General features: G+C 43.9%; 2 protein-coding genes across 4 annotated transcripts in view; both read right to left on the bottom strand.

The window, feature by feature from the left end:
* Positions 1 to 357: 357 nt before the first annotated feature.
* On the bottom strand, positions 358 to 16,449 carry LOC126427109 (uncharacterized). Of its 2 annotated transcripts, none has more exons than XR_007576532.1 (3): positions 16,388 to 16,449; positions 9,510 to 9,769; positions 358 to 4,378 (listed from the first exon to the last, which is right to left on the bottom strand). XR_007576532.1 is itself a non-coding variant. In XM_050089332.1 (3 exons), the coding sequence occupies exons 1-3, from the start codon at positions 16,009 to 16,011 to the stop codon at positions 4,260 to 4,262; spliced, it is 405 nt and encodes a 134-aa protein (XP_049945289.1). In that variant the 5' UTR covers positions 16,012 to 16,085; the 3' UTR covers positions 358 to 4,259. The 2 variants fall into 2 exon arrangements, 1 of the variants encoding a protein (XP_049945289.1); XM_050089332.1 differs by lacking the exon at positions 16,388 to 16,449 and adding an exon at positions 15,986 to 16,085.
* A 155-nt stretch (positions 16,450 to 16,604) lies between these two features.
* The window catches only part of LOC126427048 (zinc finger protein 3 homolog), a 580,742-nt gene continuing 573,904 nt past the window's right edge, over positions 16,605 to 23,442 (bottom strand). Inside the window, exon 7 of one of the 2 annotated variants that reach the window (XM_050089220.1) lies at positions 16,605 to 16,702. In XM_050089220.1, the coding sequence (XP_049945177.1) occupies positions 16,690 to 16,702 (13 nt within the window). In that variant the 3' untranslated portion in view covers positions 16,605 to 16,689. The remainder of the gene's footprint in view (positions 16,703 to 23,442) is intronic. The other variant, XM_050089221.1, reaches the window with a different exon arrangement.

Below are 23,442 nucleotides of genomic sequence, written 5' to 3'. Positions count from 1 at the left end.
ACCGCTAAGGTCGCAGGTTCGAATCCTGCCTCGGGCATGGGTGTGTGTGATGTCCGTAGGCTAGTTAGGTTTACGTAGTTCTAAGTTCTAGGGGACTGATGACCTCAGAAGTTAAGTCCGATAGTGCTCAGAGCCATTTGAACCAATTATGTGGCCCCAATCAAAATTTCCACTTTTGCGTCTTGAAAATATTATTGCAGATATCTCGAAAGCCCAACAGCAAACAGAAAGCATACAACGGCTAAACTAGATTTCTGTTTCTAAATATATATTCGAACTGTTTCACGTGGTAATGCATAATGATAAGCAGTGGGGTGGGGAGAGTAACCGTTCCTATGAAATAATGTTCCAAGAAACGATTTTAGAAAAGTGTTTATTCAAAAAGATAGAGTAAAATCTCGCGTCATCTGTACACATAACATTGGTCTGAACAGTACCATGCTTAACAAAGTGAACAATGATTTACCAACATATACATCATATTCACCCTTGCTGTCCTTTACAATCGTTCTTCCTTCATCCAACAGACTCCATCACAAGTCGACGCAGCACCACTGAACATGTCCATCAACTACCACACTTCAACTAAGAATGAATCAGACTGCGCAGAGGCAAAGACCGCACCACGACAGGAGCAAAGATTGCTTAACAGTAACGTAACATGCTCTCTTTCTCTCTCTCTCTAGCATGCACATCGACAACACAAAAAACTCAAAATGACATAACCACCTTACAACCTAAAAAGAGCTGCTCAGGGATCAAGCAGCGATCCATTCTGTAATCGTCTCCAGCTGTTAATGCCATGTATTTTTAGCCAAGAAATAATTAAACTTTTCTGTAGTTGGATGCTTTACTAAATCTATAAGATAGTTACCAATAACTAATGGGATTGTGATTTGAAATATAAATATATTATGTAGTTTTACTTCACAGTTATAGGTCATCCACGTTGAACAGTCGATTCCAACGGTTTTATCGTATAGTATAGCCCTGTATTATGTAGTATATACTATAACATACTTCGCTGTATAATTTGTGAATCCAACGTGTGCAGTGTATAAATTAATAATCTCGTACCATATTTCGGAGAACAGTGTTTCCCCCTGTACCAATATACACTGAAGCGCCAAAGAAACCGGTATGCGCAAGCGTATTCAAATACAGAGGTATGTAAACATGCAGAATACGGCGCTGCGGTCGGGAACGCCTATATAACACAAGTTTTGACGCAGTTGTTAGATCGGTTACTGCTGATACAGTGGCAGGTTATCAAGGTTCAAATGAGTTTCAGCGTGGTGTTATAGTCGGTGCACGAACGATGGTACAAAGCATCCCCGAGGTAGCGATGAGGCGGGGACTCTGCCGTACGACCATTTCACGAGTGTACTGTGAATGTCACGAAACCAGTAAAATATCAAATCTCCGACATCGCTGGGGCCGCTAAAAGATCCTGCAAGAACGGGACCAACGACGACTCAAGATAATCATTCAGAGTGACAGAAGTGCAACCCTTCCGCCAACTGCTGCAGATTTCAGTGCTGGACCATCAACAAGTGTCAGCGTGCGAAACATTCAACGAAACATCATCGATATGGGCTTTTGGAGCCGAAGGCCCGCTCTTGTACCCTTGTTCACTGCACAACACAAAGCTTTACGCCTGACCTGGGCCCTTCAACTCCGACGTTGGACTGTTGATGACTGGAAACGTGTTGCCTAATCGGATGAGTCCCGTTTCAGATTGTATCGAGCGGATGGACGTGTACGGATATGGTGACAACATCATCAATTCATGGACTCTGCATGCCAGCAGAGGACTTTTAAAGGTGGTGAAGGTTCTGTAATTGTCTAGAGCGTTTCCAGTTGGAGTGATATGGGACCCCTGACACGTCTAGATACGACTCTGGCAGGTGACACATATGTAAGCGTCCTGACTGATCACCTGCATTCATTCATATCCATTGTGCATTCCTACAGACTTGGGCAATTCCAGCAGGACAATGCGACATCCTATACATCCAGAATTGCTACAGAGTGGCTTCAGGAACACTCTTCTGACTTTGAACAGTTCCGCTGTCCACCAAACTACCCAGACACGAACATTATTGAGCATATCTGGGATGCCTTGCAACGTGCTGTTCAGAAGAGATCTCCCCCCCCCCCCCTCGTACTCTTTCGGATTTATCGACTGCGCTGCAGGATTCATGATTTGAGTTCCCTCCACCACTACTTCACACATTAGTCTAGGCCATGCCACGCCTTGCTGCCGCACTTGTGTGTGCTCGCGGGGGCCCTACACTATGTATTTGTCGGGTGTACAAGTTTCTTTGGCTCTTCAGTGTATATCTTCAGTCATTAAAACAAAATATTCTCTGTGATCTTGTGATGGTCTCAACGAAATTAGAGTTCTTACAATTATTTATTTCATTAAATTGTTTTCAGTTTACGAGATGTAACATCTCATTCATTTTCGTTCGTTAAAATTACCAGCTTTGCTGGATTTCTAGGCTGCCCATACTTTTACATAGAAAGCATACCGAATATTCTTATAAATGTGACATAGAATAAAATCCAGATATAATGGATGAGTACAATGAAAACCCATGTTCATGTGCAAAAAATGAGGTACTGCACAAACGAAAACAAAAATGGTATCGTACGACTCAAAAAAACAGCAACTCGCATCTATTGATTCAGTTTGAGAAAAAAAATTGTCACTAGGACTGTAACAAAACGGACGAATAATATATACACTATACAATATGTCACAGTTTACAATTCACATACAGAAAATGGACATGTTAAATGCTAAATTACAAATTAACATGAATATTAACAAATTATGTGGAAAATAGAAATAAAACATTATTTATGAACTAGTGAAAATGATGAGTACCATGAAGTGTTGGTGTTATAGAATCCAAATCCGACGAAATCGTAAGCAAGCCGATCAAATATTTTAACCATGTGTAAATGTATGAGACACATGGCGTGTTGGTCCATCTGTGGAACGCAATACAGCCGGCATTCAGGATGGCATGTCTTCGACAAACCCACGGTAGGTTTACGGAGGTGTACAGCAGCAGACGTATGCGCACAGGTCACGCAATAAATGTAAATTATGGGCCAGTTATTTGTGGGGTTGGCCTGAGACCCAATAGCTTCAGAGATGCGAAGCATCGGGATGAGAGCAGAGAAATCACTATAGGACAATTTCAGTATTGTGCATAGACAGTTGTTCGTCTGGAAGATGGTATTGCTGTTAAGGAAACACCATTCATGAGTGGGTGCTGGTGGTCCGCAGTAATGTTGCCCAAGTGAACAGCTTTCATGATGCCACAGGTCTCGAGGACGCCCAGATGAATGTCCCACACAGCATAACACTTTCCCCACCGACTCACGTCTGGGGTCTGCTGCAGCTGCTCACGTGGATGATGGCGTATCAGCAACCCGACCACCGATCTGATGTATCAAACAAATCTGTTTATCTGGAGACGGGTTACCATTGATCTACTGTTCAAACTCACTGTGCTCTCTGCAGTCGCAGCTGACGATGCCGTCGTGTCACAACGGTATCAGGTAAGGGTCGTCAGCACCAGGGTTGTGCTCTGCCGTCAGGTTGGCCACAGATCACCGCCAATCCTGCACTACAGAGCGGGCGAGGTTTTGACTTCCACAACCTGCGATAAGGCGTCCCCTACCGACACCTTGTCTCCTTCCTGTGGTTTCTCTGTCCTCCAACCAGTTTCATTCCCATGCATCGGCTAATAACACTCTGTGCTTTGTCAGAGTCGCATGTGTCAACTGTTTTCCCACTTTGCAGCCCTGGCCGTTTCTAGAATTACTCCACATTCTTCTCTGCTGCGACTCTGCACACTCCTCAGCGCGTCACGTTCCCACAGCCCCTCCTCCTGGCGTTCTGCCTCGCGCTGGCCAGTGGTCCTAATCCTTTGACTCATGCGAAGGAACGGCTGGCCTGACGATTTTGGTATCGGAATAGTAAACCAGAATTTCTGGACATGGTCCACAAAACTTTTAGTTAAAGTCGTTGTCGTTCTGAAAGCGTAGAGTATAAGTAAGTACACATAAAAGTAACGAATAATTTTCTGTTACGACTGTGTGTTGGCAGCAGGTCATTCTGAAAGGAAAATTGAATGAGGCTGAGATCCGGTGGTTTATTCATCCTGCGGAAAGACTTCCGCTTCGCTCTTCGCTGTACTGGGACTGTTCTCCGTGCGACGCGCACTGCGTGTGTCGCCACCTCAGTCAGCCCCGACAGCCGACGACGCGTCCAGCGGGCGTAGCTGCGTCGCCGCTGGCTCTGCTTGCATCAAACGGGGCCTCCGTGCTGGACTGCGTCTGCTGGCACGTCGACTGCAGCCTGAAAGAAAACAGCTATGGTGATGGGGAAATATGGAGAAGCTACTGTCGATATCTACGTGGTGAAAGTATGGAAGTCACACTAATTCTGAAAATGTGATGCATTATTTATAACAAATTCCATTAGCGAATATATATGTCGTCATAGTGCAATTAAGATGCCTAACCCCTTGAAAACGACACACCTACATGACGATCATGGGTGACCACCACACATTATCCGTACTGCTCGCTTATGCTGTGTTGGTTTTTGTTTGTTTATTTCGAACACGCTCCATTAAACCAACTTGGTGTAATACTACATATATATCCTATGTGTGTGTGTGTGTGTGTGTGTTTGTGTGTGTGTGTGTGTGTGTGTGTGTGTGTGTGTGTGTGTGTGTAGTGCAGTGTAGCGTAATGCTTGTATTGTGTGATACGACTATGATGATTATGATGATGGTGAAATAAGGGAGCCATTCCCGGCACATAACCGACTACTTCCGAATAGCACCATGTGGGCCGCAGAGCTTAACGTCCCCATCCGACAGACGGATCGCCATCGACAGTGTCGCACGCCCTCACATCATCAGGCACTGCAGAGAGGCCTGGCAGTTAAACCAGGACGTTGGCGCCAAGTCTGGTGACCAGGAACATTACGTCTCCACCTCTCCTCCCCTTGACGGCCAAATACTGGCAGTGGTAATTTTTTCCACCACTGGGGCTCTAACCAGTTTAGCTCCGGGTATAGAGCCCCTGCACAAGGGTGCGTCAGAGACCTCGGCCAAACAGGTGGTTAGACTGTGGGTTCAAGTAGACTACACATTTACAGTCAACAATACGGAATCAGTGTACACCATCTGTCTTTCTGTAGAGTAAATCCTATGCGGAAGTGTGAAAACGTGTACTAAATGTCTATGTAGCATGTAACGTGGTAACCAGCCTGGAATTCACTTAGCCAGATGTCAGATGATTCGAATAATTTACCTGATTTGTACAGTTCCTACGTATCGAACCTAGCGGGACGTGGAAAACCACCTAAAACCCATGCCCAGTCCGGCCAGCTCGCCAGCCTTCCAGCCTAAATCGTTAACGCGCGGGCGGATTCTCTCTGGTGTCAGGCTCAGCTCCCCAAATCCCAGAAACGGCGTGTTACCTTGCGTGACTATCTGCGCAGGTCTTACTCCTCGCTTTTGTGTAATATTTGCTTTCTAAGTGATGAGCTGCCCCAGACAATTATTCTGTAAGAATTTTTTTTAGTGAAAATGTGTAAAACTTGTCAAGAGTTTGATTCGTTTGTTTCCAAAACCATAATTATACGAAGAGTAAATGAAGTTCAACTCAGTTTCTTGAGCAGCAACTTCCTCCAGTTCTAATTTTCGTCAGTATCTACACTCAAATAACTGCAGCATTCTGCACTGTTTACTGACTCCTGTTCATGTGCTACATCAGCTGTTGGTGTGGCTCTGTTTGTTTTACAGAAATGAATGTAGCATGGATTTTCAAAATTTGTGGTGAGGTCATCTTCAGAGAATCACCAAACAATTCTCAGAAAACACCATTAAAAGCTCATCTATATTAGATTAGATGAGATTAGATTTGTACTTGTTCCATAGATCATGAATACAACACTTCCTGCTGATGTGGAACGTGTCAGGTTAATAACAGGTGTCTATACAAGATATTACATAACACAACATATTAGATGACACTGAATATTTTTAATTTTTTTTGTGGGTGTTGGGGAAATTACCCACCTATTATATCCCAAAATTCATCTAATGAGTAGAAGAAGTTGCCATTAAGAAATTCTTTTAATTTCCTTTTAAATACTATATGTCAGACTTTTGATGTTATTAGGTAAATGACCAAAGACTTTTGTGGCAGCATAATTACCCCCTTCTGAGCCAAAGTTAGATTTAACCTTGAGTAGTGAAGATCATCCTTTCTCCTGGTGTTGTAGCCATGTACACTGCTATTACTTTTGTATTCATTTGAACTGTTAACAACATATTTCATAAGTGTATATATATATATATATATATATATATATATATATATATATATATATATATATACATATATATATATACATACATATATATATATATACATATACATATATAGTGAGGGTACAGTGAAGATCTCTAGCTCTTTATCTTTAAATAAGTGTTTGCAGGATGATCTTGGATGAGCTCCAGCAATTATTCTGATTACACGCTTTTGTGCAATGAACACTCTTTTACTCAATGATGAGTTACCCCAGAATATGATGCCATATGAATGCAGAGAATGACAAAAGGTGTGGTAAGCTAATTTACTGAGATATCTATCGCCAAAATTTGCAACGACCCTAATAGCATAAGTAGCTGAACTCAAACGTTTCAGCAGATCTTCAGTGTGTTTTTCCCAATTCAACCCCTCATCAATGGATGCACCTAGAAATTTGGAATATTGTACCTTAGCTACCGATTTCTGATCAATGTCTATATTTACTAATGGTGCCTTTCCGTTTACTATGTGGAACTGTATATACTGAGTTTTGTCAAAGTTTAATGAGAGCCCATTTGCAGAGAACCACTTAATGATTTTCTGAAAAACATCATTTACAATTTCACCATTTAATTCTTGTTTGTTGGTTGTGATAGCTATACTTGTATCATCAGCAAAAAGTACCAGCTTTGCATCTTCGTGAATATAGAATGACACATCATTAATATATATTAAGAACAGCTGAGGACCCAAGACCGAATCTTGTGGCACCCCATTCTTGATTGTTCTCCAGTTTGAGAAATCACCAGTTTTTGCGTATTACGTGAACTGCTTATTTCGACTTTCTGCACTCTTCCAGTTAGGTATAATTTAAACAATTTCAGTGCAGTCCCATTTATACCACAGTACTTGAGCTTATCTAGAAGTGTTCCATGATTTACACAGTCAAAAGCCTTTGAGAGATCACAAAAAGTCACATGGGATCACTTCTGGTTACTAAGAGAATTTAATATTTCATTAGTTCTTAGGTGTGCTTTTTGATGAATACTTGAACTGGGAAAACCTTATAGTACTCCTGCTAAAACTATTACAAGTAGCTATTTTTGACATGAGAACAGCTTCCAACTTTAGGGATATAACAGTCAGTAAGTCAATCTAATTTGCATTTTTTTCTTTCAATGATGCCTTATGGGATAATATTCTTGGGTAAATCGAAACTTAAGTTTCCCAAAAGAAAGTAATTAGAATGAGGTGTGGGGTTCACACCAATACATCTTGCAGATTTCTCTTTAATCCATCACTAGCTCATTGTACGGGCATTCTCTTATGACTCTAGTAGTGTCATGGTGTCACCAGTAGCCTGGCTAGAGGCACATGCGACATTGATGCTGATGCAAGCTGGCAGTTCTCTGTGGTCCCTGATGACACACTAGGTACATCGTGTCCTCTATTTATTCCCTAGATGGTGTTCGGTCGGCCACCGCCGCTCACACAACGCGTCTCCCTTGACGTGCGTCTGTACTGTATAGAAACTCGGAGACCTAAACTAAGGATGATGTTCCGCAGACGAGTGTTGAAACTTGCGACTCTGCGCCGGTGCTTTGAGGTCTACATGTGTGGCAGTCTGTCTATAAATGTATGTTCTTTCTTGCCGGCCTACAACGCTATCCTGTACATATGGCTGAAGCTGTTAACCAGGAGTACTTATTCGTCGTCGGGGCGTGGTTGTACCACAAAACGAAACTTTCAGAAACTGTTTACCTAGACACTCAGCACCGTTGTGCCTATAGAGTGAAAACAGAAGCTGCACAGAGAGACTTTATCAGCGCCATTTTATCGCCAATCTCCGAGAGAAATGAATGACTAAGACTCTTCAGTATTCAAATTACAGAAGCACCAAAGAAGCTGGTATGGGCATGCGCATTCAAATACGGTGATATGTAAACAGGCAGAATACGGCGCTGCGGTCGCAACGCCTGTATAACGCAACAAGTGTCTGACGCAGTTGTTAGACCGGTGACTACCGCTACAATGGCAGGTTATCAACATTTAAGTGAGTTTGAACGTCGTTTTATAGGCGCACGAGCGATGGGACACAGCATCTCTGAGGCAGTCATCAAGTGCGGATTTTGTCGTACGACCATTTCACGAGTGTACCGTGAATATCGGGAATCCGGTAAAACATCAGCTCTCCGACATCGCTGCAGCCGGAAAAACATCCTCGAAGAACGGGACCAACGATGACTGAAGAGAATCATTCAATGTGCGAGAAATGCAACGTTTCTGCAAATTGCTGCAGATTTCATCGCTAGGCCATCAACAAGTATCAGCGTGCGAACCAGTCAGCAAAACATCATAGTTATGGGCTTCCAGAACGGAAGGTCCACTCGTGTACCCTTGATGACCCCACGACACAAAGCTTTATGCCTCGATTGGGCCGTCAACACGGACATAGGATTGTTGATGACTGGAAACGTGTTACCTGGTCGACAAGTCTCGTTTAAAATTGTGGATGGACGTGTACGGGCATGGAGACAACCTCATGAATCCATGGACCCTGCATGTCAACAGGGGACGGTTCAAGCTGCTGCCGGCTCTGTAATGGTGTGGGGCATGTGCAGTTGGAGTGATATGGGACCACTGATACGTCTAGATAAGGCTCTCACTGGTGATCCTGTCTATCACCTGCATCCATTCATGTCCATTGTGCATTCCGACGGATTTCAGCAATTCCAGCAGGACAATGCGACACCCCACACTTCTGGAATTGCCGCAGAGTGGCTCCAGGCACACTCTTACACAGCCCTTGACGATAGTGTACAGTTTTCCTCCGGCAGTGTATTTGGAACAGCGGCTGAAACATAGCAGTCAACATCTCCGAAGACTGCTGGCCCTGCAGGATCTGATCATTAGTGTGTGGCTTAAGCTGGGTTATACCTGAACACTCTTACTCTGTTCCTTGTTAATAGAGGACATTTACGAAGCTAGATGCGGTGTTTACGCCGTCATAGCCTGCTGTCTCCTAGTGGCTGGCCGATGTGTTGTCACTTATGCTTAGTCTAAGGACACAGGACAAGTGGCAGCAGACAGAACGAATGTAACAAGTGGAGAGGAGGATCAGATGCATAATCAGTGGTTGCAGCCTTCAGTGGTGTACGTACTGTGCACGGAGCAGGGGTTGGTGCAGTCGGCAGCGACGAGGCACGCGAGGCCACCGCTGAGTCCCCTGCCAGAGGTCCAGGTGATGCTGCGAACAGCCACCAGGGCGCCGCCGCGCCCCTCCTCGTCTCTGGGCTGCTGGTCTCCCTCTGCAGGCGACGGTGGTCCGTGACACCAGCTACTCTGTGCCGGGTGCGCCACAACTGGCACCGCGGTGCAAGGCGTGTCGAGGTCCCGCACAGTTGCAACATCCAGTGACTTCCTGTAAAACATTTTCCGGTCATCTTGAGGGCTGCACTCTGCTCAGACGGGGCTTTAATTACCCGCCTCTACATCAACAACACCATCCATTGAAACTGCAACAACACGAGAGGGGCAATGGACAAACATCAACAAGGCATGAAGTGCACTACATGCTTCCATGAGCAGTACATCAGCGCTTCAGCTGGCTATCACCGCTGTGACCATGGTGGCAACTCACCTGGACGTGGACGCAATGAGAGGTGCGATGACGCTGGTGAGTCCAATGACGAAGCTGTAAACTGGGGTAACACCATAGGGTAGGGTGCCCTGTTTTCTGATGGTGGCCCAATACCAGGTGATTGGCTATTTTGTCTTTGGACAGTGCTCTCAAAGCGGAAACTAGATGAAATCCATGCACTGCCACCATTTTACTATCCTGCTAACTGCCAAGCATATCAGCCACTTTCTGTGCTTATAGCTGATTTTTTTCTTAATATCTTACGTTTGAATGTAATATGTTGTAGAAACAGTGTAAGAAACAGCCAACAGCCTTGCCGTGGTGGTAACACCGGCTCCCATCGGATCATCGAAGTTAAGTGCCGTCAGGCTGGGCTAGCATTTGGACAGGTGACCATCCGATCTGCCAAGTGCTGTTGGCAAGCCGGGCAGACTCAGCCCTGGTAACTAAAGGAGCTACTTGATCGAGAAGTAGCGGCTACGGTCTTGTAAACTGATATATGGCTGGGAGAGCGGTGTGCTGACCACATGCCCCTCCATATCCGCATCCAGTGATGCCTGTGGGCTCAGGATGACACGGCGGCCGGTCGGTACCGTTGGGTCTCCATGGCCTATTCGGGCAGAGTTTAGTTTAGTTTTTTAATGTAAGCAACGCAATCGCATGGTAAGTTGATTTTTTAGTCTTATTTATTGGTGATATATTATCGAAACCTGTGAGTAGCTTTCGAATGCAGTAATTCATTAAATGTTTCGATAGGTCAACCATGTTTGTCAAGAGGTAAGGGTGCCTGATTTCGGATACTGTTATGGTGACAATTTCGACCATCTAACAAATGTGCCTCTTTCTAGATTTCGCTTTTTATTTCTTTTCAGGAGATGGCTGGACAGATGAGGATATGAGGAAGGCAATGAACTGGGTTTCTTAAAAGCGTCCAAAGTGTTTCAGGTGGCAAAATTTAGGCTTTTAGATTACGTAAAGTCAGGAAACTTGGAAGAGAAACTGGGCTCTAGGGTAGACGGAAAATGTGCTTTAGGAAGAGTCGTCAACTCAAGACAAGCTAGAATGCAACACAGCAATTTTAGAAGAAGTAGGACAATATTGTAAAAGGTAAAAACACTAAGGCACCCAAAAGGTCAGCCAGAACAACACTAAGGTGCCTATAACGAGTTGGGGGGGGGGGGGGGGGAGGAAATAAAATGGACATATGAGTTATCATTTGCTAAGTATTCTGTTTCCCTCCTCTTGACAGACGACAAAGACAGCGCACATGAGGACTGCCTCTATTATTCTGTCTCATACCATAAAGATAAATCAGGGGAAGATTGGGTAAGATGTTTAGAATGTTTCCGTTGGGTACATGAGCTGTGTACTGGGACTCAGAAACCAGGATGGAAGATGTACAAATGTGGAAACTATAAATGTAGTTATAAGAGTATCATTATTGTAATCGAACTGGAATATCTCAATATAACTTTTTGTAATAAAACGATATTTCTATGGGTATGGAATTTAGAATTTTCCTTATGAAATTAAGAGACAGAGAATTTGAAATTGCTCATCCTTTTAGTACACACTCCCAAATGAAAAACTTCTTCGATATAAATTATTAAATCTTATCTGTTGAGTTTTGCTATAAACGGATTATATAACCAAAATATGTTATGTCGGACATAAATCCGTATTTTTTGGAAAATTTCAGCTGATTTTTAACCAACCATATCCTTAGATTTTCTTAGATACCCGAAAACAGGGCATCTCACACTATCGTCTATTCAGAATAGTCGCCATTCTCATTGCAGCATCGCGATGGATGTGTCAATGTTTTGAGGCTCCAAGAAGAGCATAGGCGGCCACGCTGCATTTGTCGTTCCCATGCATGGGCAGCAGCTGGCAGCATTGTATGGGGTGCTATTTTGTACGTAGCCCATAGTCGGTAAGGTGGACAGCAGCCGCACATATTTCCGATTTGTCTACTTCGGTGACTGCCCACTGTTTTTAAGAGCTTGTTAACATTATCTTTCGAGCAAATAATTCAAGGCCTCATGTTGTCCATCGTGTCTGGGCTTGTGTTACAGTGGTAATGTTACGTAAATTGAAGGTGCAGGTGGGAGAAAGGAAAGGAAGGGAAAGAAACTAATAACATCAGCTGCATCTGGACTTTATACGGAATGAGCGGCGAAGAGTCAAAATGTGTGTCGGACCAGGCGAACAAGGACTCGAACCAGGGATCTTCTGCTTACTAGACGGTTGCATTAACCACTGCGCCACCCAGGCAGATCGTTTGTCGCAAACGCGCGAACTATCCCCGGCGTGCTCCCCGGCCGACCCAGGCGCCACCTACTTGCAGTCTCACACATGTCCTCCACACTCACTGATTTTAGATTCCCTCTAGAGATCGAACGCAGATGTCGTGGATTCATAGCCCGTCGCGACAAATCAGTTATCTGTATCCCTATTGTCTGTTCTTGCATTTCCTTTCACCTGACTCCACCTTCAATTTACATTATATTCATCCCAACTGCGGATTCTGCATGATGTCTGTTGCTTCAGACATCACACATTCATAAAACAGTTGTAATGGCCAGAAGTGTGTCTCTGTATTCATAATTTAGCAACCACTGTGACGTTCTTGGTACTAGGTACTTTATATTGTAGAATCATTTGCATCAGGTTCTCGGAAAGAGTGTCACCTCAAATTACTCTGTGTAATTTATCTAATCCTGTCTTCATGGTCCCAAGCACAGCAATGCGTGGGTGGCTGTAGTATAGTCCCAGATTCCATACTTAATATTCGTTGTTGAAAAAGCTGACCCCTATCTCCAAGCCCCAACCACTTTAGGCTCTACATCACTCCTGTGACACTTTCGCAAAACACAGACAAGCCTGACACCCTTCCTATCTCTCTGTACACTCCCAAAATCCTCTCGTCGTGCTGTCTGCTGTGGTGCCCACAGTAATATTCTAGAATGGGCCCCACGAGCATTTTGGAAGCCAGACTGACTGAATTTCGCTAGTGTTCTACTGATAACCTGTCGTCTACCACCTGCTTTAACTACGATTGACCGTATCTGATTCTTCCATTTCCTGTCTCCACAAACTGTTTGTACAATTTCACTGATTCCAATAGGGGGGGGTGCAAAGTTTCGTATTTATGAACCTTTAAAGAAAGCTGCCAATGTCTGTATGAGTTCGAAATCATGTAAATTTGTGAGTGGGTATATGTGGAGCTTTTCAAGGTACAATTTCGTCACCTGAGAAATTTATGAGATTATTATTAGCATTGTATAGTAGGCAATTAACATACAATATGATCTGTAATGGTTACAGCACACTTCCCTTCGGTTACTTCTGCACATGTTGTATGATTCTGTATCCGTCTTGAGTCGTGGTACCACATGTATTAGTACACCTCTTAATAATATTTTGTATGATATATGTTCTTCACGAGTTAATAAATCCTCCACTTGATTGCCTTGAACATTAGCTCTCAGAATGCCTTGTGTATAAAGTGCTACTCGAGTTCCTCATGACCAATATTTTTGAGAATCTCGCTGGAATTAAGGCGATCATTGTATTCAAAGTACCTCGATTTTAAACACGGTACGCAACAAATACGAGACAGTAATTTGAAATTTGTGGTAAGTTCCTATGGGACCAAACTGTAAGGTCATCCGTCCCTAGGCTTACACAATGCTTAATATAACTTAAACTAACTTAGGGTAAGGACAACACACACGCTCAGGCCCGAGAGAGGACTCGAACCTCCGACGGGAGTAGCCGAGCAAACCGTGTCAAGGCGCCCGAGACAGCACGGCTACCCCGCGCGGATGCGAGACAGTCGTAGATGTCAGACAGACAGTTTGAGTACTCACTACTGTCACTGAATCGGTTCGCACAGAGCACGACCACTTGGACGAGCTATCCATATACAGAAACAGGCATAGGTCGTAAGCTATTAGCCAGATGGGACGTCGAGCTGTGCTGAGGTGGAGAGGTGGTGAAACTCGTCCCCAACCTCCGGCAGTGGACTCGAATTGCTGCTGCAGGAGGGCAGTTGGGCGCCACTGTTCTGACTAGGTGAGGTTCAAATGGCTCTGAGCACTATTGGACTTAACATCTGAGGTCATCAGTCCCCTAGAACTTAGAACTACTTAAACCTGACTATCCTAAGGACATAACAGTCATCCATGCGCGAGGCAGGATTCGAACCTGCGCCGTAGCGGTCGCGCGGTTCCAGACTGTAGCGCCTAGAACCGCTCGGCCACCCCGGAAGATTAGGTGAGGCGGATGCTTTCCGAGCCCAGGTTTTGCCCAGCTACAGACACACAGATATGTGCACAGTAGCAAAAGGCGCTTGACGAAGACAAGGGGCGAATGGACGACACAGGTGAACATGGCGGTTGCAGATGCCAGAGGACCTCATTGCAGATAGTGATGAAGGGTGCATTCAGAATGGAAATTTGTTGGCGGGTTTGGGTACCCTCTGGAATGAGAACAGAGAGCGTTGTGGAATGGCTCTGAAAGTTGTAGTCTAGTGATTTGACTGGCGAAATGAAGATGGTGAGCTGGCCATTCTCATGTGTGGACATCCCGTTAGAAAAACTTCGCAGAGGGCCAGGTCCTCTTACGTGAGTGTGGGTCTCCCTGTCTGCCAAAACAGCTCACTGGGCTCTCACTTCCTGCAACGACAAGTCTCTCATCATAGTATGCTGCCAAAGGTTGCTTCTGTGTTACAGTAACCAGACGCTGGGAAGCAACACTGAGGATCCTCATTAACTTCTTATGTGCATACCGTTGTGTACTTGTCTTGGTCATTGTGATACGAACATATTAATTGTGTTGTAAATCGAATAACCAATTACCGATGGAGCAACGAGAACATAAAAAGCTGAGTAGCAGCGGCATCAAGAGCATTCCTGGCCAAGAGAAAGCTACTACTATCAAATACAGATCTTGATTTGAGGAAGAAATATCTGAGAATACGTTTGGAGCACAGTATTGTATGGATGTGAAGCAAGGTGTTTTGGAAAACCAGGACAGAAGAGAATCGAAGCGTTTGAGATGTGGTGCTACAGATGAATGTTGAAAATTAGGTGGAGTGATAACGTAAGGAATGGGAAGTTGTGTGCAGAATCGGAGAAGAAAGGAATATGTGGGACTTTTATTGGAAATTTTGTGGTAAGTTCCTATGGAACCAAACCACTGAGGTAATCGGTCCCTAGGCTTACATACTGCTTAATCTGACTTAAACTAACTTACGCTAAGGACAACACACACAGCCATGCCCGAGAGAGCACTCGAACCTCCGATGGGGGAAGCCGCGCGAAACGTGACTACCCCGCGCGGCGAATATGTGGAAAACAACTGACAAGGAGAAGGGGCAGGATGATAGGACATCTATTAAGACATCAGGAAACAACGTCCGTGGTGCTACAGGGAACTGTAGAAGGCAAAAATTGCAGATGAAGACAGAGATTGGAATACATCCAGCAAATAATTGGGGATGTAGATTGTAAGTGCTACTGTGAGATGAAGTGGTTGGCAAGGAAAGAAATTTGTGGCGGCTACATCAAATCAATCAGAAGATTGGTGACTCAAAAAAAAAAAAAAAAAAAAAAAAAAAACAACACGAAAATTGTGTGAAATAGTAATGTTCCAAAACAGCTCATTTTATGCAAGTAATCGGCGTAATCTAGTTTCAATTTTTCAGCTGGTGCTCAGATGCCTTTAGTTTCTGTGTAGCATGCGTCATTTTCACTCATGATAAGAAACTTTTCGGCCACAGATCACTGCGTATGCTCAGGCTTCCAATTCAGTGCACTTGCTCAAAGACACAAATAATTTGAAGTTTATTATAGATTCTCTAGAAGTATTGTTATCCTTTAAGCAGTTATAACCGTTTTCAGTGGCGGTATTGTTAGGCTATTGATCCCTTCTATAATGTCTACAACGTTCATAATTATGTAAAAATTATAGAAATACATAAAGGGCACTTACATCACATCCTTTTCAGGAACTTGCATCGGTAATGTAGGATCTGGCTAGTAGTTGGATCCTGCATCCTGTCTATCACATTTCGCAGCGATTGACTTCGTGTTATTCGCATACACCTGGAAAACTTTTTAAATCCAATAAACAACTGAAGATCATTAATTTAAAGCCTTGCCAAATCGAACTTTGTGTTATCTTCTGATTCGCAAAATGGAGAACAAATTCCATTCGTCTAAATGTTGACATTAAGTGTAGTTTCCCCCTAATGAACATGGTCCTTCACTGTGAGGCTGGCGACGTTTAGTCTTGCCTCGTAGCAGTATGCAAAAGCCCAGCGGCCTCTCAGAAGTTAGAAACGACGCGGTGTATAGCGCCGTTTGACTCTATGATGTACGAGGAAGTACTTACCCTGCGCTGGCAGCTGCAGGAAAACACCTCTCTCTCCCTCACCGCGGCCGACGTGGCTGCAGACACAGTCCAGCACGGAGGCCCCGTTTGATGCCAGCAGAGCCAGCGGCGACGCAGCTACGCCCGCTGGACGCGTCGTCGGCTGTCGAGGCTGACTGAGGTGGCGACACACGCAGCGCGCGTCGCACGCAGAACAGTCCCAGTACAGCGACGAGCGCACAGGAAGTCTCTCCGCCGGTTGAGTGAAACCACAGGAAGTGCGGCGCCTCTCGCCTTGACCGCAGCCGTTTTCCTTCTTATTTTCAGAGCGGCCAGCTGCCAACACACAGACGTGACAAAAAATTATTCTTTCGTTTTCTGCGTACGTCTGCCACATGCTTTTTATGACAACAGTTAGTTCAACTAAAAGACTTGTGGGTGATGTCCAGAAACTCACGTTTACTGTTCCCACAAAAAAAAAGAAAAAAAAAGATTCGCCGTACCTGGCTTTTAGTGTTGAATTGCTAACTGAGAGAGTTTGTACGTAACTGCAATTATTGTAAAAATATATTTGTGGATTGAAATGATTGATGCTGAACATACCATGTGGATAACACACCGCTGAGCCGAAACATCACGACAGCGGCCAGCGCGGGATTCAATGCTACCAGAAGACGCTGTGAGAACGTCACTCGCTGAGGAGCGCGTACAAACGGAGTAGAGGAGAACGGGCAATCTTTCTACACTGAAGCGCCAAACAAACTGGTATAGGCATTCGTATTCAAATACACAGATACGTAAACAGGCCGAATACAGCGCTGCGGTCTGCAACGCCTGTATATGACAAAAGTGTCTCGCGCAGTTGTTAGATCGGTTACTGCTGCTACAATGGCGCGTTATCAAGATTTTAGTGACTTTCAGCGGGTTGTTATGGTCGGCGCACAAGCTGTGGGACACAGCATCTTCGAGGTAGCGCTGATGTGGGGATTTTCCCGTACGACCAATTCACGAGTGTACCGTGAATATCACGAATCCGGTAAAACATCAAATCTCCTACATCATTGCGGACGGAAAATCGTCCTGTAAGAAGGGGATCAATGGCGACTGAAGAGAATCGTTCAGCTTGACAGAAGAGCAACTCTTCCACAGATTCCTGCAGATTTCAATGCTGGGCCACCAATAAGGGCCACCGTGTGAACTATCCAACGAAACATCATCGATATGATTTTCACAGCCGAAGGCACACTTGTGTACCCTTGATGACTGCATCACACCAAGCTTTTCGCCTCGTATGGGCCCATCAAGACCGACATTGGACTGTTAATGACTGCAAACATGTTGCCTGGTAGGACGAATTTCGTTTCAAATTATATTGAGCGGATGGACATGTACATTTATGGAGACAACCTCATGAATCCATGGACCCTGCATGCCAGCAAGGGACCGTTGAAGCTTGTCGAGTCTCTGTAATGGTGTGGGGCGTGTGCAGTTGGAGCGATATGGGACCGCTAGTGTCTGTAGATACGACTCTGACAGGTGACACATAAGCGTCTGGTCCGATCACCTGCATCCATTCATGTCCATTGTGCATTCCGACGGACTTAGCAATTCCATCAGGGCAAGGCGATACCCCACATTTCCGGAATTGCTGCACAGTGGCTAGAGGAACTCTCTTTTGAGTTTAAACACTACCGCTGGCCACCAAACTCCCCACACATGAACATTATGGATCATATCAGCGATGCCTTGGAACGTGCTGTTCAGAGGAGCTCTCCACCCCCTCGTACTCTTACGGATTTATGGACAGCGCTGCAGGTTCATGGTGTCAGTTCCCTCCAGCACTACTTCAGACATTAGTCAAGTCCATGCCATGTCGTGTTGCGCCACTTCTGCGTGCTCCTAGGAGGCCTACACGATATGAGGCACGCGTACCGGTTGCTTTGGCCCTTCAGTGTAGATACGGTAAGGGTCGCAAGTGGGGAAACTCACTGACGTACCTATAGGCGACTTCGGCAAAGAGACAGATTGTCATTAGCTGGTGCGTGGGAACGTCGACTGTTCGTGTGCTACTGCCCTCAGAGTCTATGGAATCCGGTTGAAGGTCGGTCAAAGAATTCATAAAGGTCAAGGTGTTAGAAACTGCAGTTTCGCTACAAAATTCTGTGGTAAAATATTCTTCAGTTGCAGTGGATGAGTTCATTATGATAATACGTCACATACACGCAGTGTCGGCAGTAGCACCACTGCCAGCTTCCCTGTACCAATCTTCCCCCTTCACTCGATGTTTCTTATAACTGGAACTTTTATATTTCAATTAACTTTTATCTTGGCGCACACTCGCTATACTATTCAGAGGAGAATTGCAAGATTTCTCTGTACCTTTAAAAATAGAGACTTCAAATGGTCGTTACAGTTGGACAAAATCTCGTCGGAATATCTACAGTCGACTAAAGTCTTTAGAAGCAAAAAATACTCTTTCCAATTATTTTCTTAACACTTTTCCTAACGGGTAGCACATCACTTTCAAAGTATCTGCTTTCTTCGCAACCACAGCATATTAGTAGAGTACACGACGCTCATTGATTGTACAGCAGGCGATATTGTATTAAACCGGGAACCTAGAAACGATGGAGAGGCTTCGTCCTGCTGTAGCCCTTTGTGGTTCACAACCCCACAACAGGCCACAACCGTCCACCCACCACTCCGCCGCCCCACACCGAACCCGGGGTTTTTATGTGGTTCTGGGGAGCCCCCTCCCCCGACCCCCCCGTTCCTCCCCCGCCCTCCCTCCCCGGGAACGTCTCATACCAGACGAGTGTAGCCCTAAATGTTTACATGGCAGAATAATTGTGATGTATGCGTACGTGGAAACAGTGTTTGTGCAGCAATCACCGGGACACAGTGTAACTGAGGCGGAATTGGGGGAAACAGCCCGCATTCGCCGAGATATGTGGAAAACCGCCTTCCCGATCAAAAAGCAGCGAGTGAGACAGCGCTGCTAACCGGGTGGGCCTGCAGGAGGTTTCTGGATTGATAAAAATTCAGCTCAAAATTATTTTTTTTCATTCATTTAATACTTCTTTTTCTTCGTGATTTATTTATGAAAATATTTTCACTACACATAAAATAACTTCATAAGAACCCAGCAAAAACGTGACGATAACTTATTAAAAACTCACACATAACAAGGATATTTTACTTGTTTCATTTAAGAAATTATTTCGTTTCCATAGACATTGAGGTGACAAACATCATGGCATACCTCCTAATGTCGTGTCGAACTTTCTTCTTCCCAGCATAACGTAGCACCTCAATGTGGCATGTACTCAACGAGTCGTTCCAAGTCCCCAGTAGAGATACAGAGCCATGCTGGCTCTGTAGCTGCCCATAATTGCGAAGGTGTTGCCAGTGCAAGATTTTGTGCACATACTGACCTCTCGATTACATCCCATAAATGTCAACAGGATTCGTATCAGGCGAACTGGGTGACTAAATCATCGCTCGAATTGTGCAGGATTGTCTTCAAACCAATTTCAAATAACTGTGGCCTGGCCATATCCGCACATTTCAATCCATAAAAACTCCATCGTTGTCTGTGGACGTGAAGTCCATGAACGGCTGCAAAAGATCTCCAAGCGCCCGAACACAACCAGGACCCTATACACTCCATGTAAACACTGGGCACATCACTATGCAGCAACCACCAGCTTGCACAGTGCCCTGTTGCCAACTTGGGTTTATGGCTTCGTGAGGTCCGCGCCACACTCGGACCCTACCATCAGGTCTTACCAGCTGAATTCGGGACTCATCTGACCAGTCGTCATGGGTCCAACCCATTTGGCCACGCACCCAGAAGAGGAACTGCAGACGATATCGTACTGTTAGCAAAGCCACTAGGGCCAGTCGCCTGCTGCCAAAGCCCATGAGCGCCAAATTTCGCCGCACTGTCCTTGTGGATACGTTCGTCATACGTCCCACATTGATTTCTGTGGTTATATCACGCATTGTTGCTTGTCTGTTGGCACTAACGACTCTACGCAAACGCAGCTGCTCTCGGTCGCTAAGTAAAGGTCGTGAGCCGATGCACTGTACGTGCTAAGAGGTAATGCCTGAAATTTGGTTTCCTCGGCACACTCTTGACACTGTGGTTCTCAGAATACTGAATTTCCCAACCATTTCCGAAATGGCATTTCCCAGCTCCAACTACTATTTCAGGTTGAAGGACTGTCAATTCCTGTCGTGCAGCCGTAATCATAATGGAACTTTCCAGAGTACGAATTATAGCTCCGCCAATCCACTGCACTTTTAGGCCTTGTGTATGCAATACTACTGCCGCCTGTATACGTGCATATCGCTGTCCCATGACCTTTCCACCCCAGCGTAATGACAGACATTAACGTTCTTCACAACACGATCGTGAAAATCTTTCATTCGCCGGTGTCGGCTGACTCTTTTTGGTGACCTGCACAGCGGCATGTGAGAGGGCCATGCTGTCACGAACTCGAGTGCTGCACATTTCAAAACAGAAAGAAGCACATTTCTTTAATACGCTGATCACGACCTCAGAATATACGTTCCAACAACTAATTGCTACTTACCTGCGTCGTTCAGGCAGGAAAAGACGTCGATGTTTCGGCTAATACACTGAAACACTACATATCGTCCCTCAAAGCCGAGCGTACTCCAGTTTTGAGGGTGTTATGGAGCTGAAATCTTCGTCTGTTGAAACTGAATTTAATTAACATATCTCCGCTAAGTATGCTCTTAAAATGTCCATTTTTGTTTGTTTATTGATTAATGGGAATATTTAAACACTAATATGATCCTAATCTCATGAAACGGTTTACATACACAGAAAAATATTATTCCTTAACAAAACTTGTTGTAGTTAACTGCACAGTATATGCTCAATGGTTTCCATCTTGTTACTAATTCCTCAGAGCTTTAGCTTCATTACAGAATATGAACAAACGAAGATGTCCCATTTGGAGTCCCATGAACATCATGCACAAGATAATACGTCACATTTGATCTATGTTTGTGAACATTTTGATGATTACGACAGTTTCTAATTTCCCTGTAAATGTCAAGGAAATTCATGCTGTATTGGTATTCATTATGTTTCCTTTATTTTCTAATTGTAATAATAATTATAATTTTGGTTCTATACAGCTTTGAAGAATAATGCGCACTAAACGAGCAGTTTGCATAGCCCCATTATGTAACACATTATCATAGAAATGGAATTCTAGTTGTTCTGTAAACATTTAACAGCGCTTCACAGGTTATGTGCTCATGTTAAGTGTGTTATGTACAAATCCCAATACACTATCTGCAGTGGTGACATATGTATGTTCTCTCTTCAAGTTAAAAGATATTTTTGAGATTTACAATATTCTTCAACTAAACGGTTTGTCTGCAAGAATTGCAATCAAAATATAACCTTTCTTTCAATTATACATCCTTAGCAGTAAATAGGGCATACTATTATTAGTTTCTGTAGGTGATGTATTTGGAAATCAGTGAGATCCGCTTATTGGCATTAAGAATAACAAATCTTTGTGTTACAAAGAAAATGAATCTTCTATTTCAACTACTCCCTTCAAACTTAATCACAAAACTGTATTCTGAAGGAACAAACTGAAGGTACTCATTGGATATACATTCTAGAAAACACAATGCCTTGCATTCAAATACCAATATCAGGTGTGTACACAGGTGTGTGTATGTCAAGTTACATAGGGCTTACTAATTTATTCGTAACTCTATGCGATTGTGTATGTGTATGCTTTAATCAGAAATCCTAAAAGAACAGCACACCTTATTGGATTAACACCAATACTTGCTAACAAAATAGCATCACTGGCATTGGCAAATTGCTCTCATAGAAGTATTATTTCGGAGTTTGCTCCCCCACAACACTCCCCCAGTACTTAATAAATTAGTTATTACGAACCATCCATCACTCTTCATCTAGTAATCTTTTCCACTACATCTAGGACATTACAGGTCTATAACCACATGAACGATTTATACTATTTATGTGACTGCATATTGATATACAGATCTTCATATCATTCACTCTCAGATTTACTGACTCTTAGCAATTACCCAACCATTCTTAAATAGTAAATGTTCCTACTCTCCTAACACCAGCTCTTCTGGAATAACTCAAAACTGGATCCAGCTGTACTTTTCCTCAGCAGTGGCGTTATCCTCCACATATTAGCTACCTATGTACATAGCACAGTCTTGGATGGAAGCAGAATATGTATTCCAGATATTGGAAATTTATTAAATCCAATGTCCTTGTCTTGCTTCTCTGTCATTTAGCAAGTAAAAAATTTACAAAACAGTAAACCCCTTTCCCAGCTAAAATTAACAAACAGTATACAACCAAAAAAATACAAAAGATGCCTCTACATTTGTCTGTGACACTGATAGTCGGGTGATTGGGAGGATTCTTAGGTATTTCAGGGTAATTTTGTCTGCCACACTTCTCAATACTCCAGCACATTTCAGGCTTTATATATTTGCTCTGCAGTTTCGTTTCCTGGATCTTCTAACAGCAAGGCCAGTATAATATTCCTTTGTAGAGTAACCAATTACTCTTCTTACAATTTGCTAAACTGATTTCTGGTACAGATTTAAACTTCATTCAACACAGGATTTGTCATCTGTTCCTTGATGATCATTTTAGCTAGTTTCCTGACACCTCTGTTATTGTCACCTCACTTTATATAATATATTCTAAACTTTGTGCTTGGCACAAGCAAGCTCTGGGCTTCCTTAAAACCGATAGTTATCTGTGTAATGTGATAGTCATAATATTCTTAATACCTGTAGTATATTTCATTTCAAAATTGAATTTCTATTGAACTTCCTGTATAATTCCATTAATCTAATTAATACAGGGCTATTACAAATGATTGAAGCGATTTCATAAATTCACTGTAGCCCCATTCATTGACATATGGTCACGACACACTACAGATACGTAGAAAAATTCATAAAGTTTTGTTCGGCTGAAGCCGCACTTCAGGTTTCTGCCGCCAGAGCGCTCGAGAGCGCAGTGA

Source organism: Schistocerca serialis, chromosome 11, assembly GCF_023864345.2.
Source record: "Schistocerca serialis cubense isolate TAMUIC-IGC-003099 chromosome 11, iqSchSeri2.2, whole genome shotgun sequence".
Taxonomy (NCBI): domain Eukaryota; kingdom Metazoa; phylum Arthropoda; class Insecta; order Orthoptera; family Acrididae; genus Schistocerca; species Schistocerca serialis.
This window is presented reverse-complemented; position numbering and strand designations above follow the sequence as displayed.